Raw genomic sequence first — 19906 nt, 5'->3', positions numbered from 1 at the left:
TGAAAATCAATCATTATGTAAATTAGCTTATAAGTTACATCATCAACCTTTAAATGAAGCATACACGTCTTTAGCATAAATGTATGTACTAAATTATCTGAAATTTGAAGTTTGAGTTCTAAAGATTGCCGAATTATCGGAATGATTACGTATGGAAATTACACATTGCAATTAAAAACTAAACAAGCAACTACGTCACCAGATTTAAACTGAATGTAAGGGAATCACTAATTAAAAATATGCAAATAACTCATTAAACTAAAAAACTGTGGTAACAGGCTTTTTTTTTGGACAAGCGTGCTTTCTTAGGTTAATGTATGTGCCAAATTATACAGAATTTGAAGAGTGCATGATACTGCTTAATTACTGAATATCGTTCATTATTCAAAATACTTATTAAAAGTAAAAGTTGTAGCAACAAACTTCATAGGACAGGTGTGTATTATTATTGATATATGTACCATATTATACGAAATTTGAAGCTTGCATTTTTAAGATACAGCCTACATTTTAGTTACCTAAAATCATTAATTATGCAAATATTTCATGAAAACTGTAAGCTATATCAACAAATTTTATAGGACATATCAGCTTTGTTATGGTTAACATATGTACTAAATGATATTGAAATTCAAGTATGCATTCTTATGATATATCTTAATTACCGAAAATCATTAATCATGCAAATTAGTTATTAACACTATTAACATCAACAACTTTAAAGGGCATATAAAGTTTGTTATGTTTAATGTATGAAGTAAATTATATTGAAATTGAAGCATGCACTTTAAAGATATAGCCTAATTACCGAAAAACATTAATTATACAAATTATTCACTAAATCTCTTAGTGAAATCAACAACTTGTATAGGAGATATGCACTGTTATGTTTAACGTATGTACTAAATTGTATCGAAGGATGGGTCGGGTAGGGGGAGCTGCCAGGCAGCCATATCGGATTGTATCACAATGAAAATGGATATGCACATGTATGTCATAGAACACTGTGCTAATACCAACTTTGAATGAGATCTGTTCAAGCATGTCTGAGTTATGGCTTTGGACAGGGAAAATTCGCAAACAAAATGGCTGCTGGGTGGCCATATTGGATCGTATCATGAAACAAATTGACGTGCATATGTATGCCATTGTATGTTGCCCCTGTACCAAGTTTGAAAAAAATCGGTCCAGGCATCTCCAAGAAAAGGCTCTGGACGGATGGAACACAATCCATAAGTCCATGTCCCGGACTTCGTGCGGCGGGGACTAACAACAAGCTCTGGAACTTGAAGCGAAAGAGAAACTCTAACACCCAGTATGTGTTACATCAAACTCAGTTCAATGCACATAGTAAAATCATGATTTTGATTCGACAGTTTTGCACAAATAAACATGTCTTCTGTCAAATTAGTTAGTTTTTGGTAGTTGTGTCTTTGCTGACATGACGTACGTGCCCTGTCCACATATACATATCTCAGCCTCTGTAACTTGCTGTTGTTGACATTCATTTCACTCAGAATAACACGATAAAAACATCTTGAATTTTTCAGGATAGTTTAAATAATATTGATATCGACATTGTCATTGACAAACAAATTTATCACTAGACAAAAACTTGACTCGATTGGTATATCGCTACCACGTGGTAGTACGCTCGACTTCACAGCAATTCGCTGTACCCGAAGGCTGGCCTGATCAGGGGAGAAGTACACGTTGAAGCACATGTCACATGATTTTATGTTGGCGACTAACGTCGCAGCGAGTCTGTGCCAATTGTTTTTGGCAAATACAGATGGATTTCTTAAATAGGACAAGTTTAATATTCATCATCAAAGAGCTTTAGCCATTCATACTTTCAAGGGTGTTGATAGAAAATCATTGAAAAATCTTGAACACAAGAAATCGCATGCTTGTAAGTAGAGTGCAAGGTCACCGTAAGTACTGTACTTTGAGTGACTCCAGTAGTTTTGACTTGCAATTGTAAAGTTAGTTTGCAGTCAATTTACCTAATACTGTCAAAAAACTGAGTAATGTGTCCAACATGATGAAATATTTTGCCATCCATTTTGCCATCCATTCGCGTTTTCAAATTTGTGCTACAATCAACCAAGATATGAATCATCGAATGCCTAAACGCGTAACTTTTGGACTCTAAGCTTTGGGCTAGTAATTGTGCAACATGACATTTTGTACTAAAATAACATGTTAGTATTACGCAGCGACTAAGTTTTTTTTCATATCCGATGACAGTTTCATTTGCAAATTGTTTTAAAGTGGTGTTTTGAAATGCCGTCAAATTAGTATTACACCATCGTTTTGAAGGTCTTTAGACTTTACATATAGAATTAGGCGTGGATGAATTTCTCATTTCCCTCGTAGAGGGCGTATCAAACCCCTAGCTACACAGAAAACTCTCCAATGTTGGAATATTTAGTCTGTGTAGTGCCTCTAATTATGAATGGATTTTTTTTTTTTTCGTGTGAAATAGTTTCTAGTGACTGCTTCTAGGTTTTTATGAAGTTATTATATACAAATTCAACTGGCGCCAAGCCTCTACCGTCAACTTAATCAAAATGGCAATGCAGGGAGCTGTTCTTTTTTCTTTGCTGTACATCTTAGAGAGTTCAAGAATGGCAACTTCATGTTTTGTGCGTGAAACTGCAGGTGAGTGGTCACCGTGATCAATGCAAGACTGTAAAGACACAGGACGTCATTTTCTACTGTTCAAAAGGTCATTCCTGTAGTTTTAAAAATATCGCCACATGATTTCCCGCCTAAATAACTACATATTTTGTTAAATCGAAAGCGAAAGGAATTTAACACTGTAGTTTTGGTGTCTAAACAAAAACTGGCCGCTTTTATACTTCTGTACTAAAGCATGTGCAGCACAGCAAAGATGGCTGCCATCTTTGTGTACAACTTTCAAAGTGGAAACGTCCGTATTTATTTATTTATTTATTTATTTATTAATTTATTTACAATCGATCTAAAAAGTGCAAAGATGTAATTTTCTACCCAAAGAATATCATGTACAATTAGATTAAATGGGATACGTCATAATTTCAGTAAAAAATAGTGGCAGTTCAAACGTAACCCCATCGTATTTCAACATGTTATTGACAGTTCTTTATGTTATGCAAATGAGTGAGCTTGTCGTTGTATACTCTGACACAGCATGGCGATTCAGAAGGGACTGCCATCGTATACAACGATGTGGTGTCGCAAGGGTTCATTAAGCCCAATTTTCACCTCTTCATCTCATATCAAAGATCAAAGTAATTTATTCATTTCACAAATACAAAATGTGTAGATAAGGAAAAAATAGGATTGGTTCTATGCTTTATTACTCCCTTCAAGTGAAAGTTGATTAATGTAGGGTAGATAAATTCCTACTATAAAGTGGAAAAGTCCTTGGCCTAGGATGTCCTTTGTATAAGTTTATGGCATCTTACGGGTTAACTTGATACATTCCTCAACCTTAAAAAATTATACTTTTTGATGTAGTTGCTTGTGTAGTTTTTTAATTGCAATGTGTAATTTCCATAAGTAATCATTTTCGATAATTAGGCAATCTTTAGAATACAAACTTTAAATTTCAAATAATTTAGTAAACACTTCTTAATATAAACACCCTTCTTAATATGACCCAAAATGCACATCTCTCATCAACAGCGTTTGTACACTTAGAGTAAAAAAAATTCCAGGACTTTCCATGGATTTTTTGTCAGTTTTCCAGGGATATTCATATCGATTTGGGTCATTTTCCAGGGGTGTTGACCATCAAAACTTATTTTATTGAATGACATCTATAATTCTCTGACATTGACGAAAAGTAATTGACAAGGTCTCTCACAATATCATGAATATGTAACAAAACATTTTAAAGACAGTCAACACTATGCAGTTGTTGGTTTCAAAAACCATCATAGCCATTGTTCACTTTAAATCAGCCAAATAGAAAAGTCATTATCCACAAACTTTAAACATTGAAAATATTAATTTGTTTGTCTATATATTTCTCAAATGGTTGTTTTTGTCACTCATTTACTGTTGAACATTCCATGCTCAGGCGATTCCATCTCATGCTGGATAATACTTTACATACTCCAGTTGTGTTCCAAAGTGAAGGTGTTGGCCTACAAAGCATGTAACTTGCAAAATTTAACCTGGAGGTTAAGATTCCAGTTCGCAGCTGTGGGTAATGGACATTGAACCAATTCAAGTTAAATTGGTTCTAAAGTCGTTTTTTCCTGTCCTAACTATGACAAGTTAAACGTGTTCCGAACCGATTTACTTTGAACCGAATCGAAACAACCCCCTTGAGGTTACAACCGTTTTAAGGGCATTTGGAGACAGGAGAAGTGAATTCAATTCGAATCGAAACTGGTTGAGAATTTAGGTGGGGACAGGGTTAATACTATGATACTAGACTTTACCTCCATCAAAATCTCTTGACTATCATGTTCACTCACTAGTGCACTGTTTAAGGTGCTAAAATATGAATTTACATTGTAGGTTTAAATAAGATTATCCCTACCAACATTAGCTCAACCAATTAATCACAATATTTCAAACTACATTTCTTTGCGCAATACATTAATCAAGTATAACTTTCATCATGTTTTATTGCATCAATTTTCCTGCACATTGAAATCGACTCAGTCATGTACACCTCCATTTTCACTATGAGATGAACAGAGAGACTTCTGTTCTACCCCTTAAAGTATTAGTTTTGTCCAGCTGGAGTCATAGGATTCATCAGTATAATTCAGACATATCCAGTAAAACAAATGAAAATATAAAGTATGTGTCTCAATATATATGATTTGATCTGAATATATTTAAAAAGTCACCTAAAGTGGACTTTTTCGAAAGAAAAACGTCATTTTACATAACAAAATTACGGGCTATGAATAACAGAATACGTTCATCATTTGAGTCACAAATGCTTATGTATAGTGCTACATGTTGCCAAACATAGCAATTTCTCAATTCAACTCGATGATTTAGGAATGTTACTGTACTAACAAACATAAAAAAGTAGTTTCTCTTTTAGAACAAGTAAAACAAATTTAAATTATCGACAATATAAATGTCAAAACCGTACTTCCATAACCCGGAAAATCAACTGCACTACCTATGTCATGAGTGGTCGGACTTTCAAATAGTGTAACAAATTCTAAGGTTACAGTGATGCCTTGATATTCATTACAATGTTACGATAATCATGCTAAAAGACCTACTGTTACAATATTGCAATGCATGGTGATGTTATGCCGCTGATATGATGACCAGAGTATGGTAGCAATATACATCAAAATAAACATGGTGGCGCCCAGTGAACTGTACATATGCACGTTCTGTGGACAAAGTATACCATGGACCAATCATTTGACTGTCTGGGTAAGCGAGAATTTTAATTCACCAGCTTGGCAAAAGACTTTGAAAATAGTTTTGCCATTTCACATTTAGGAGTGTTCTGAATCATATAAATGGGTGGCTAGAGCACAGACAGAAATGTCAATCAATTGCACTCATTTTCCAGGAGTTTCCAGGGGTAGGGAGCATTTTTCCACTATTTGAAAGTCCGACCACTCATGACATAGGTAGTGCAGTTTTTCCAGGGTTTTCCACGACTGTTCACAAAAACTGCAGATAACACCGCCAGAAACAACCATACCAAATTTCAGCTCCATTAACCATGTAGTTTTCGAGATATAAGTCTTTGACCAAAATTGAGATTTTTAGACCTAATTTGCATATTGCTGATGGGATGATCATATTGTGACTCCATCTTCATGTACACATCCCCATTCAATTTCATCCCAATCTGCTCAGTAGTTTTCATTTACAGATTTTCGACCAAAAAGACACATTTTTGCTCTAATTTGCATATCCCTGATGGGGATCATCATGTCATGAACAATTCTTAAACTGATAAGAACCCTCCTGGTATAGTAGTCATGGATGTGGCTGCTAGGGCCAGTTGTGTCAATAAGTTTGATTAATATCTCCAGAGTAACACCTTCAGAAAACATCCCCACCAAATTCAGCACTATTCACCGAGCAGTTTTCATAATCTTTTGACCAAAATTCACATTTTTACATGTAAGTAGGATATCCCTGATGAGATTATCATGTCCTGCTATTTCTTCATCTACACATCCCCAGAAACATCCCCATTACATTTCAGCCCAATCTGTCCAGTATTGGATTAAAGACTTTTGACCAAAACATACCACTGTAATAGTCCCCAGTTTTTTGCTAAACATACAAAGCTGATTTAAAAAAAAAAAATGTAAATCAAAACATATTCAATTATTACCTTCATCTTTAAAATGGTGTTAAACTGGGATAAAAGTGAAGGACACTTCATGACAAACAGATTTCATTGTACAAAGAATTTCATTTTGCTTTTGAAACCTTGTGTGTTCTCTGTATCTCAATATCATGATAGCATGTTTGATAATGACTTAGTCTTGCGGCTGGACGTTCAGGCTTTCTTCTGATATGATAAGCGAACGAAGTTCGCAATGAGGGCTTGCCCGAATGTCTAGCTAATGTCATTTTCAGTCTTGACATTCCATTGAGGTGAGGTATGGCTACTAACTACTATGTCTTATTGGTTTATGGTAATTGTGAGTTTGATGAGTACATATCACATGATGATAACAAGTCATTGAAAATGACATAGTCCCCGCTATAATTGCGTTTTAAGGAATTATCACTACTCTGATCACGCAACAACATTTGTGAACCTAAAACCAACAGACTTAGATATGTTGTGTGTGCTTGTTGGACATGGAATATGCCTCCAACAATAAAGGATTGGTTGGGTATGGGGGATCATATCACGATGAAAATGGAGTCTGAGTTATGGCTTTAGACATGGAAAATTCACAAACAAAATGGCTGCCAGGCAGCCATATTGGATCGTATCACGACGAAAATGGATATGCACATGTATGTCATAGAACACTGTCCTAATACCAACTTTGAATGAGATCTATTTAAGCATGTCTGAGTTATGGCTTTGGACATGGAAAATTCACAAACAAAATGGCTGCCAGGCAGCCATATTGGATCGTATCACGACGAAAATGGATATGCACATGTATGTCATAGAACACTGTCCTAATACCAACTTTGAATGAGATCTGTTCAAGCATGTCTGAGTTATGGCTTTGGACATGAAAATTCACAAACAAAATGGCTGCTAGGCGGCCATATTGGATCGTATCATGACAACAATGAATATGCGCATGTATGTCATAGAACACTGTCCTAATATCAACTTTGAATGAGATCTGTTAAAGCATGTCTGAGTTATGGCTTTAGACAGGGAAAATTCGCAAACAAAATGGTTGCTAGGCGGCCATATTGGATCGTATCATAAAACAAATTGACATGCATATGTATGCCATAGTATGTTGCCCCTGTACCAAGTTTGAAAAAAATCGGTCCAGGCATCTCCAAGAAACGGCTGTGGACGGACAGACGGAACCCAATCCATAAGTCCCCGTTCTGGACTTCGTCCGCGGGGACTAACAAACTACTAACTACCATGCCTTATTGTTTATTGTAATTGTGAGTTTGATGAGTGTGTAAGCATTGTCATTCATACATTTCAGTTAAGGCATTAGTGGTTATTTTTACAAGCCCCTCCTTAAGCTGAATATGCATGAAACAATTAGCTATTGACTGTCCTCTGTTTGTGCTTGTCAGTTATTTATATCCCTGAACTGCAGAGATGACTTTTGCTAGACCTCAGTTGTTCTATCCTCGATAGGGATGTTCGGTCATGTGTCGTATTGTAACAGAAGAACACCCGCAGTCTAGCAGCTACACTAGTAATGACGTATATATGTGATAATATGTACACTTCATTGTTATACAACATGACAGTTCAGTCACACCATTTCAAATCATCATTACACTGCACTACAATCACATCATGTAACCCTACAAAGAATGACATTTAAATGACACAAAACCATTAATAAAGCAATGCAGCAAGAGATGAACTTTTAATGAGAGAAGAGTCGAAGTCATGGTGGTGTAAGATTTATGGCTTGGAATAGCTAGACGCATACACTAGATGTGAAGTGCAAAGCTAGCTAGACTACTGAAACCTATGCTTAGTGATGTTTACTTGGTAAATGTACCTACGCCCCTACAAATCACCTTACTGTATACTCCTACCTGACTGCAAGCAATCTGGGTATACTGTCATGGGAATTGTGTAACCATGTACTACAAATGAGAAAATAGTTGGGTTTTTTTATTAATTTTCATCTTATCTGTTGATATCAGGATTGATCTGGCAGATAACATAACATAACATGATCAAGAAAAACTAACAATATACTTATATAGTCCTTTCTTTCAAAATGTCTTTATGAGTGTATGAAATCATGACACTTATTGAAAAATAATGCCAATGGTATTGTAGCCTTAACTGACTACACTTCATTTATTTGTTAATAAACAATAACTCAGTTCAGTCTTCAACTACATTTCACCTCAAAGTGGCATGAAACAGACCAAATTACCCTGCCTTCAACACCGATTATCTAGACACCAAATTACCCTGCCTTCAACACCTATTATCCAGACACACTATAGACACAACTAACAATCATTAAAAATACCACTAATAGCGTTGTAGCACAACTGTACAGTTTTTAAAAATGTTTACCCACATGCTGATCCATGCTAGGTATAGGTGTTCATTTGCTGAATGAATATCCATGTGCCTATCCAACCCTGTTGTTTTCTTTAGCAATATATGCGATCGTTTGGCTGTTGCTATGGGCGTGGTCTTATTGCTAGGTATATCTGCATACATTTTTGAATGATTATTCCTTTACCTAGTAATTCCTGTTATCTTTGCAATATCATTTGGCTGTTGCCATGGACGTGGTCTTGTTTCTAGGCATATTTGCATACATTTTTAGAATGTTTATTCAACTGACTATTAATCCCTGTTATCTTTGTGAAATACACCAGTTTGGCTGTTGCTATGGGCGTGGTCATGGTTGCTAGGGATATTTGCATACATTTTTTGAATGTTTACTCACTTGCCTACCAGATGATGTTGATATTTGACCAAAATATACTGCCATTTGGTTATTGCTAAGGGCGTGGTCATGGTTGCTAGGGCCAATTGTGTCAAAATATTTTGAAGAAAATCTACAGAATAACACTTCTAGAAACATCTCACCAAGTTTCAGTCTCATTGACCAAGTACTTTCTGAGATATAAGTTTTTTAACCAAAATTCACATTTTTACACTTAATTTGCATATTACTGATGAGATCATTATATGCTTAACACTTCTTCATCTATATACCCAAAGATACATCCCTGTTAAATTTCAGCCTAATCTGCTGAGTAGTTTTGGAATTATAGGTTTTTGACCAAAAATACACATTGTTAGCCCTAATTTGCATATTACTAAGGGTAAGGGGATCATCATGTCATGAACAGATCTTATTTTACTCACCCCTTAGAATGTTCCTACCAAATGTCATGCCAATCTGCACAGTAGTTTTGGAGTTTAAGTTGTTTTTTTGACCAAAACCCACATTTCTGATGCAATCATTTTCATTTGAACAATTTCCCAACTAGACACCAGAAGTAACATGACCACCAAATATCAAGGCAATCGGTTCAGCAGTTTTTGACTTTAAGTTGTTTACACACACACACACACACACACACACATCCACATGCACAGACAGATAGAGACAGACACTTTGCCATGCTTATAGCACTACTGAACCTTATCAGTTCAGTTGTGCTAAAAATGATGTTTTTTGTGTATTTATAACATTATGAAGGTGCTCAAAAACACCTCTATTGCTTGCATTAGGTGGCGTATTTGACATCCTGACATTGTAAGACCCCCTAGTAAACATATAATTATCAATATGTATGGTATAGAAAACCATTCAAACATGACGCGTGTCAAACTTCTACCAGAATGGGAAACTATGTAACTAGGTTAATGAGGCATAAACAATAGATACTACACTGCGCATGCGTGGTGTCCTTTCATAGCGAGTTCACTAGTAACGTTTTATACTTACGCTAAACGCTCAAAGAAATCATTATTTTACCGTGATTCGCCACTCTATATCAAAATGGTTCATTCAGTAAGAAAGATAGAGAAAGATAGAGCAAGAATAAAGGCTGTCCCAGTATTCTCGCTAGGACACGCGATTGCGAGATTTGTGCATTTACAGACAAGAGCGCCCCTATAAAAATACCCATTGTGCACGAGATCGCGCACTAGATTTTCCAAGTAAAATATAGAATTTACATTAGGTAATGCAGGAATTGGTAATGGCTTCTCCTCTGTGACAAGCACAACTGTTTTTAATGTATATTGGATCTTGACACATGATATACATTGTACATGTATCCAGTCCCATGACAATAAAGACGTAATACATGTACATGTAAGTATTGACAACTTTCAATGTGTGGTCAGTGAATAGCTCTGCCAGTATCATATACCTAGCGTGATAGGGTGAATTGCTCACTTTTTTGTAAGCTGCGATCCTATTGGTCATATATGATGTAGTGACCTAATTACATTAATTATTTCACAACATGGCGACTTGCAAAAAGACGAGTGAGGCGATCACACTTGGAGGTGGGAATGCGCCATATACAGTCATCTTATGAACGGAAATATACATTTTTAGCAATATTACATTCCTAGAAAGAATACTTATGTTTCTGTGATATAAATAGCAGATTGAATTACGACATACGGAAGAATTGAAGCTACATATGTTGAAGTGAGTCCACCCACGTGGAATATGTTTACACATCGTTGTATGTACTACAAAATATACCAATGCATGCCAAGTCAGTCATTTTCTAAATCCTCCAAAATAATATAACATGACAATTTTACGACATCGTCATGGATTGTAATGTACTGCTTTGTACTTTTGTTCAAATCAATAGAATTGACAATGTCATTCATGTCGTTCGAGGCCAAGAGTTTGTGTTTCCTGTATTGTACTGTAGTGCAATGGGGAAACTAATATTTTCAACTTATATAGACATGGCAATGTAAATATAGTCTGGCATATACTGTACTGAGAGGGAAAGGAGGATTTTGGATTTCACTTTTGTGGTGCTAGGCTATTTTTATAAACATTTTGAGTTAAAAACATACATGAATGATTGTAATAAAATTAATGTAATACTATGTATGATTACCTAAAAGTGTTGCCAACTTGCGTTTTAATTAAATTACAATCATTATAATAATAATAATAATGTTGGGTTCTTATATAGCGCTTTCCCACGCCATGCTCAAAGCGCTTTACAATTATTACCCCTGGCTCGGATCAGAACGGCACAACGGCCCTTTAGTCTTCCTCAACTCCCCGGGGAGGATACAATCCATTGCAGCCATTTCAGCGCATAGGATTAAAGCCTTCACATTGCAACGTACATCCTACCAGGTCCCCAATTATACAGCTGGGTTGACTAAGGCACAGTCGTAGTTCAAATCTTGCCCAAGGACTTTAGCCACTCAGAAACAAACAGCAGGCAGCGACAGGGCTCGAGCCTGCAACCTGTAGATTCCAAGCCGGTCACGCTAACCATTCACCCATCATACACAGAGATTAAAAAGTGAAATTATTCTGTCACACCCCTATTTTGAACTAGATCCCCAAAAACTGTTGCAAGGGGGGACAATCCCCCTCTGTCCTGAAAACCTAGAGAAAACACTGCTGTCTGAGTTTAGCAGCCTATACAGGGCATGCATTTTGAGGCGAGCGATCGCTCCGCTCGCCTACCGCTCTCGCAAACTAAAATCCACGAGAGCGATTTTCCACTCGCCTGGGCCCCCACGAACCTGTACAACAGCCTGATGTTATTTTATATCATTTTTCAGTATGTGGTTACCATAAAAATCAACGTTTGTTTGGTAAAATTACGTGGTGGGAGCGTGGCACACTTCCGTGTTCATAATCGTCGATCTCCAGCTGAAGTCAGCACTGTCATTCATGACCTATATATGTATCTGAAATTTGCATTGCACTACCCTTATATGGGAAAAATAGTGACGTATTCGAAGCGGGACATGCATGATGTCATGGCATATCATGAATATTGATCAGCTCAGTATGCGTGGAGATTTCAACTTTCGCATCACTGCAAATTGCGCAATTACGATTGATACGATGACTTTTTGTAGTTCTCGTTTTCAGCAATCCATCGATGAATTTTTAGTTTTAAATTCCGATCGGCCTGGTTTTGTTAGAACGGGGTTTTTGGAGACCATCCGGCATCCTACGTGAATGTCTCCTCCGGAACATGAACAACAACTGCGATTTATAGTCACTACACAAAGTACGACAATAACCTGTTGATGTTTTGGAGGGCATTGAAAGAATGACAATAAAATAAGATCGATTATTTTACAAAATAAAAAAATAAAAATAATCTGTCGATATTTTTCCCATCTTATCTTATTATTCTCGTGCAGTTTTCAGAGAAATTCCCGGGTTTTTATTTAATAATCTTCAACACGCAGTTTCATTGTTTTTGTCCGATGATCTATTCAACTGCCGACCACTTCTGTTTTACCTCCATGACTTTATCGACTGCTGTAACATATAAAATATTTGCTCGAATTTTCGCCCTGTCGTGATTTCTAAAACAAAGTAGGTCTGCTGCTACTTTAGTCGGCGACACCGGTCGTCAGATCCATGTGCAGGTACTACTAGGTGGGGTTACGTGTTTTATTGTCTCAGATCGAGTGAATGGTTACAAATTAGTCAAATTAGCAAGCAATTTAACGTCAACGTCAAAGCTCAACATCAGGAGGCATTTGTCGTCTGGGGTACGTTAGTTTTTGTCAATTCATTGTAGTTTTGAACAATCTCAAGTTTGAATTAGCTGCATTTTAAGCGAAATAGAAGTGGTGGTTTCTTCAATGCCCTCCAAAACATGTACTTTGTAACTATAAATTGTTCCAGAGGAGATATTCAGGTAGGATGTTTTTTTAAAAACGTTCTAAGAAAACAAGACCAGTTAGAATTTGAAATTAAAAACATATTTTTGTGTTGTACTACTTGTAGTCACCTAGATGGTTTCAGGAGAGTGATTTTTAGCTCTCCTGCCATTTTCAAAAGACATGCCCTGCCTATAAAAGAAAGGAAAAGTCATCGAGGACTCTGATACCTTCGTCAGAGAGAAACATGCTAAAACATCAACAAGCTCTGATGCAAAAGAGAAACTCTAACACCAAGTCCGCAAGCCAGTACGTGTTACATTTGAACTCAGTTCAATCATGGATGTATTCTCCCCTAATACATCCATGGTTCAACACACATAGTAAAATCATGATTTGTACAAATAACAAGTCTTCTGTCAAATTAGTCAATTTATGTTTGTTATGTCTTTGCTGACATGATGTACGTGCCCCTGTCCATATATTACATATCTGAATATTGCTGTAGTTGAAAAAAAACATATCCAAAACGTCTTGAATTTTTCACGAATGTGATTCATTGTTTGTTATTGCTATCAGACAATAGTTTAAATACTATTGATATCAACAAACGTTGTTGACAAAGAAACTTGATTGGTATTCGCTACCACATACTAGTAGTACGCATGACGTATGTACTACGGACAAACTCGCTGTACATGCACCCGAAGGCCTGATCGGAAGTACTCATGGAAGTACATGTCCCGTGATTGTATGTTGGCGACTGATGCCACTACCAGTCTAGGCCAATGGTTTTTGGTGAATATATATAATAAATAGGACAAACTTAACCCTTTCACCACCAATTCTCGCTATTGCAGGAAAGCTCTAGGGTGCCCACCAATTCCTGCTATATTTGAATGTATGTATTTGTAACTATGATGTAGACAATTTATTTTCCATTCAAATGATACCTTATTTATCAAAAATAAGCAACTCTAAGTATTTTTATATCAGTTTGATTACATAACACTCACTCTCACCTTATGTTAGTGAGGGGGTTAAGGGGTATGGATAGAAAATCATTGAAAAATTTTGAAAATGAGAATTTGTGTACAGTGAGGTCACACCGGAAGTACCATACTTAGACTGTGTCTTGTAGTTTTGACTGGCAATTATGAATTTAGTTTGCAGCCAATTTACCTAATACTGTCAAAAAATTGTTGAATGTGTCCCATATGATGAAATATTTTGTCATTCATCAAACAATTTCTGCATTTTCAAATTTGTGTTACAATTAACAATAATGAATGTGTAACATTTAGGCTAATTACGCAACATGATATTTCGTACTTGAAGACAATAACACGTTAGTATTACAAGTTTTTTTTTCATATCTGATGACACTTTCATTTGCAAATTTTTTGAAAGTGGTGTTTGGAAATGCAATAGGTTATTTTTTATTACATCATCATTTCAAAGGTATTAGACTTTACATAGAATTGAGGCATGGATGCAATAATTGTTGTTGTGAACACACAGTCAGATTGAGTGCCGATTTTTCTTTTGCCATTGTGGCTAATGATATAAAACATATTTTTGCCAAGTTTGAGTTTGATTCATCAATGCGAATGTGGTAAATGGGCAGTGCAAACAACTAACTAAAGAGAAGGCCAGATAAAAACAACTTCCGACTCATTTCTCTCGTAGAGGGTGTATCAAACCCCCTAGCTACACAAAAACTCTCCAAGTTTGCAATATTTACTCCATGTGACAGCACCTCTAAATATGAATGGATTTTTTTGTGTGAGTATAAAATTGTTTCTGGTGACTTCTTCGGGGTTTTTATACAGTTTTTTATCTAAATTTAACTGATGCCCCAGCCTTTACCACTACCTTAATATTTCTTCATCTATACACCCCCAGATGCATCCTAATTAAATTTTAACTCAATTTGCTCAGTTGTTTTAAAATTAAAGATTTTTGACCAAAAAGACACATTTTAGCCTCAATTTACATATAACTGATGGAATCATCATGTTGTGAACACCCCTAAAATCCACTAAGAACGTTCCTACCAAATTCTAGGCCAATCTGGTTTTGGCATTTTGGCATTTTTTAACCAAAATTACACACCTGTGATGGACCATTTTGCCTTTTCCCCAACTAGACACCAAAAGTAATCGCCCCACCAAATACCAAAGCAATCGGTCTGGCGGTTTTTGAGTTTAAGTTACACACACACACACACATTCACCATGCCTATAGCACAACTGGACCTAGTTCAGTTGTGCTAAAAAAAAAACAAATTGATGTGCATATGTCCCAAATGATATTGCATATCTGAGAAATGAAGTATTATTTTCAGACGGATGCATACACACACACATTGTAATAACCATTGCAATGGCCTCCCCCTTTGGGGCAAGGGGCTAAAAATGGTTACCACTGCAGGGTGATGGTGAACAAGTGGGGCAACGTCACAGATTCAGCCAGTACACAAGTAGGTTACAAAGACACTAATAGTAATATATCATGTACTACATACAATATATGAGATTTATATAGAGAAGAACCATACATGACAAGATATACATACCTTCGCCAATTAGTATCTGGAGGGGGTGACAAATAGTGTCCATAGGGTGATGCATCTGCCTGAGAATGGTTAAGGCAAAGTCTGTGACATGATGAAATATGTTATTGAATAATAATAAAACTTGATTGTAACCTTATTTATATTACCAGATATCAGTACAATGCAATAAAGTATCAAGAAAAATACTTGTATTGACCACACTGCAGGTAGCTGGTTGCAGTTGAAATGTCCAATAGGATATTGTGGATCCAACATCAATGTGTGACATCATTCACTGTTATTTTCAAATATAATAGACTACCTGCCTTACAGGTAGTAGAGTGCTAGTGATAGATTCACACAGTATAGACTCATTACATTACAGGTAATAGAGTGCTAGTAATAGATTCACACAGTATAGACTCATTACATTACTGGTAGTAGAGTGCTAGTGATAGATTCACACAGTATAGACTCATTACATTACTGGTAGTAGAGTGCTAGTGATAGATTCACACAGTATAGACTCATTACATTACAGGTAGTAGAGTGCTAGTAATAGATTCACACAGTATAGACTCATTACATTACTGGCAGTAGAGTGCTAGTGATAGATTCACACAGTATAGACTCATTACATTACTGGTAGTAGAGTGCTAGTGATAGATTCACACAGTATAGACTCATTACATTACTGGTAGTAGAGTGCTAGTGATAGATTCACACAGTATAGACTCATTACATTACTGGTAGTAGAGTGCTAGTGATAGATTCACAGTATAGACTCATTACATTACTGGTAGTAGAGTGCTAGTGATAGATTCACACAGTATAGACTCAGTACATTACTGGCAGTAGAGTGCTAGTAATAGATTCACACAGTATAGACTCATTACATTACTGGTAGTAGAGTGCTAGTGATAGATTCACACAGTATAGACTCATTACATTACTGGTAGTAGAGTGCTAGTGATAGATTCACACAGTATAGACTCATTACATTACTGGTAGTAGAGTGCTAGTAATAGATTCACACAGTATAGACTCATTACATTACTGGCAGTAGAGTGCTAGTGATAGATTCACACAGTATAGACTCATTACATTACTGGTAATAGAGTACTAGTGATAGATTCACACATTATAGACTCATTACATTACTGGTAATAGAGTTTATCCTCTATTAATGGTTTTGTGCAGCCTGCAGGTCTTCATGAAGTGGGGCACTTCCAAGCACACCCTTCATTCACAAAACCCATATCTGGGCCGTAAATATTATCATCATATACCCAGTATCGCTTCCAATGCAATTCACTGGAAAGCATGCACATCAAACTTGTCCCCAATATGGCAAGTGTTGCACTATAGGATATCCGTTCACTCAGTGATTTGCCTTTGTTAGTTTCGTCAATACTTGTTAGTTTCGTCAATACGTCACATTTTTGCAAATACAATAATACCTCAATGCCAATTTAAGTGATTTTGTGATTCAAATGATGTCTTTTTGCAATTACATGGGTATATGATAAAGCCTGTCTTTCAACTATACAACCTCAGTCTGCTATTAAAGGCCAAATAAAAAAAGTTGTTTGGTTCTGCTTACCCAACCCAACCTAGTTTTTCACACCGACCCTAAACTTCTTTTTTTTTAAATATTTGAAAGAAAAAATAAGACAATCTTGAAAATTATGAAATCTCACAAGAAATAGTGGATGCGAAAAAAGACATCAACTGAAAAAGACAATATGAAACTGTTCTTCCAATCTGTAATGGCTGTACATGTACATCTGATGAGAAGAAGCCAATGACACAGACCATATAGAAATCAACAGAAAACATAACTACCTGGACTAGAAACTCACATATGACATTTAAAAAAAAATAAAATACGAAATCTACCTACCCCACCTATTTTAAAATTGAAGGTAATCAGAACCACACAATTTTTTTATGCCGAAACCCATACAATGGCAATAAACATAATACCATACTATATATATATATATACCATAACCTGTTCAGTTTATGACTTACCTCTTACACTGAATTAGTATTATATATATATATACTAATTCAGTGTAAGAGGTAAGTCATCAAGGTTGATGTAGTAACTTGGGAACCAATGTCTACTATCCAGGTTGATGTAGTAACTTGGGAACCAATATCTAACATCAATGTTGATGTAGTAACTTGGGAACCAATGTCTACTATCAAGGTTGATGTAGTAACTTGGGAACCAATGTCTACTATCAAGGTTGATGTAGTAACTTGGGAACCAAGTTGTATAGTATATCATATTACAAATCTACTATAATGTTAATCAATATGGATAAAAAATAACACCTGACATTATAAATAATTTTAAAACTGTCCAATTGTTGTTCAAAAGCCTGTAGTGCTAGTATTAGTAAATTCTAATTTAAATTATCTGTTGATATCATTACAGATTTCATTCATTAACTTTGGGGAATGAACAAACTACCTATTCACTTGGTCGAGTGTAATTTATTTGTTTGCATCTCTAGAACTGCTTGTCTACTGATAAAAGGAAAAATAACTAAAAATGAATATCAAATAACATGATATGAAATACTCCAGCTATAATTCTTGATTACAATAAAGTTTTATGAAATTATGACTTAAAAGTGGAATTCAACACAAACTTTCTTGTATTCAATTTTGTCAGCAATGGCTAAAAGTAGTGCAACTAGCTTTTTTACTACAGTTCATTCAGTGTTTAATATGTAAATTGTAAGACTGCATTATCACAGTCATACATATTGGCAACAAACACAGATAAGCAAGTTAAATAAAGACTCCAAAATACACTGGATGTTTAACAAAGATATCCTGTCAACAGTTACATATTGCCTTTCTACACTTCACAGTGATGTGATTCAATTACTGTATGTTAATCCTGCAAATCACAAACCAAATATACTAGTACTGCTGAAGTATAATATTGTGCATCTTTTCACAAGTCCATCTTGTTTTACCTTGTTTCCATTGTTTGTAATTGTCACATTAAAAAAAGAAAATAAAAGTTTCAATTCGACTAAAATGTTTCAAATTACTGTTGTATCCTGTCTTCATCATTATGAACCGTACAGCTATATGATGAACCAAAGCTGCAGTATACAGGCTGATATTGATAACTGCAATGGCCAAAACAAAGACTGTCATTGGATACATGGAGAGTAATGACTGGACTTCACAACACGATTCAATTCAATATTACAATTATTATCATATATACTTTATGAATAACACATGAATTATCCTATATACTATACGAGTAACATGAATTAATTAATACATTATCCTATATAATATACAAGTAACATGAATTAATTAATACATTATCCTATATAATATACAAGTAACATGAATTAATTAATACTCAATGCATACATAGCTAGAGATGCTTCAAATTCACCAGTACTACATACATATACTAACATTTCCTTTTACATGGAGGGCAATCATGTCTGGAGAAATAGGACAGCATTTATGTTGGTCTGGGGCACACTATGTCTCTATTTACTGGCGCAACATGCTCTCTGATGGTTTTGTACAGGTAAGTTTGACGTTCACATGTCATTCCAGCTGGTTGGATCACTGGTGGTAGTTCCTGTCTGCAGAACCGAGTATCTGGCTGTCGAAGTACTTTGAACTCCTTCTCTGTTGAGGTGAGTGATTCACGCACAAACACGCTACCTGGGTGATCATATGTAAAGCGGAAATGGTGATATTTCCTTACCCCAGGAACAGGTTTGAAGAAGTGATGCAGGTATGTAATCCAATCCCGCCACTCATAGTGTGGATGACCAGTAGTACTGTTCTTAAACAATTGGGCAATGTTTGGACTGCAAGACTGATTGACAGTGGATGCTAGCTCCTGTACAGTATCAATATTGGACCTTCTATAATTCTGTTTTATAAGACCAAAGAAACCATCAACAGTGCATCTGGTGTGTCCACTCATCATGAAATTTAATTGAATTGAGTTGTGAAGTCCTGTCATCAAGTATGCAATGACAGTCTTATTTTTGTTCTGACCACTGCAGTTATCAGCATGCATAGAACAGCTTTGTTCTCCAAAGCTGTACTGTTCAAAGTGATGAAGACTTTTGTGCCATTTTCACCTATGGTTTCGTGTTCACTGATTAGATAATTAACTTGTCTTGGCACACCTTCACTACATATGCCAAATAACTGAACTTTCAATGGTGTTTTAAAAAACATTGGCCCAACCTGCCTAACTCTATGAGGGAGAAAGACATTTTGGGCAAAATCAAAAGTGTAATGAACTGAAATTAAATCATTACTACATGGTTCAATTGGCAAATCATACTCAATTGGTA

General features: G+C 35.8%; 1 protein-coding gene across 6 annotated transcripts in view; it reads right to left on the bottom strand.

Annotated features, from left to right (window-relative positions):
* LOC144443316 (CREB-regulated transcription coactivator 1-like) overlaps window positions 1-19906 on the bottom strand; it is a 97367-nt gene that overhangs the window by 62224 nt on the left and 15237 nt on the right. For 5 of the 6 annotated variants that reach the window (XM_078132761.1, XM_078132766.1, XM_078132767.1 and 2 more), the window contains exon 4: window positions 15564-15622. In XM_078132761.1, the coding sequence (XP_077988887.1) occupies window positions 15564-15622 (59 nt within the window). Of the gene's footprint in view, window positions 1-8202; window positions 8254-15563; window positions 15623-19906 lie in introns of all 6 variants that reach the window. The other variant, XM_078132765.1, reaches the window with a different exon arrangement.

Source organism: Glandiceps talaboti, chromosome 12 (genome assembly GCF_964340395.1).
Source record: "Glandiceps talaboti chromosome 12, keGlaTala1.1, whole genome shotgun sequence".
In the NCBI taxonomy this organism is placed as follows: domain Eukaryota; kingdom Metazoa; phylum Hemichordata; class Enteropneusta; family Spengelidae; genus Glandiceps; species Glandiceps talaboti.
Note: the sequence above shows the minus strand (reverse complement) of the source record. Positions and strands in the feature narration are given on the sequence as shown.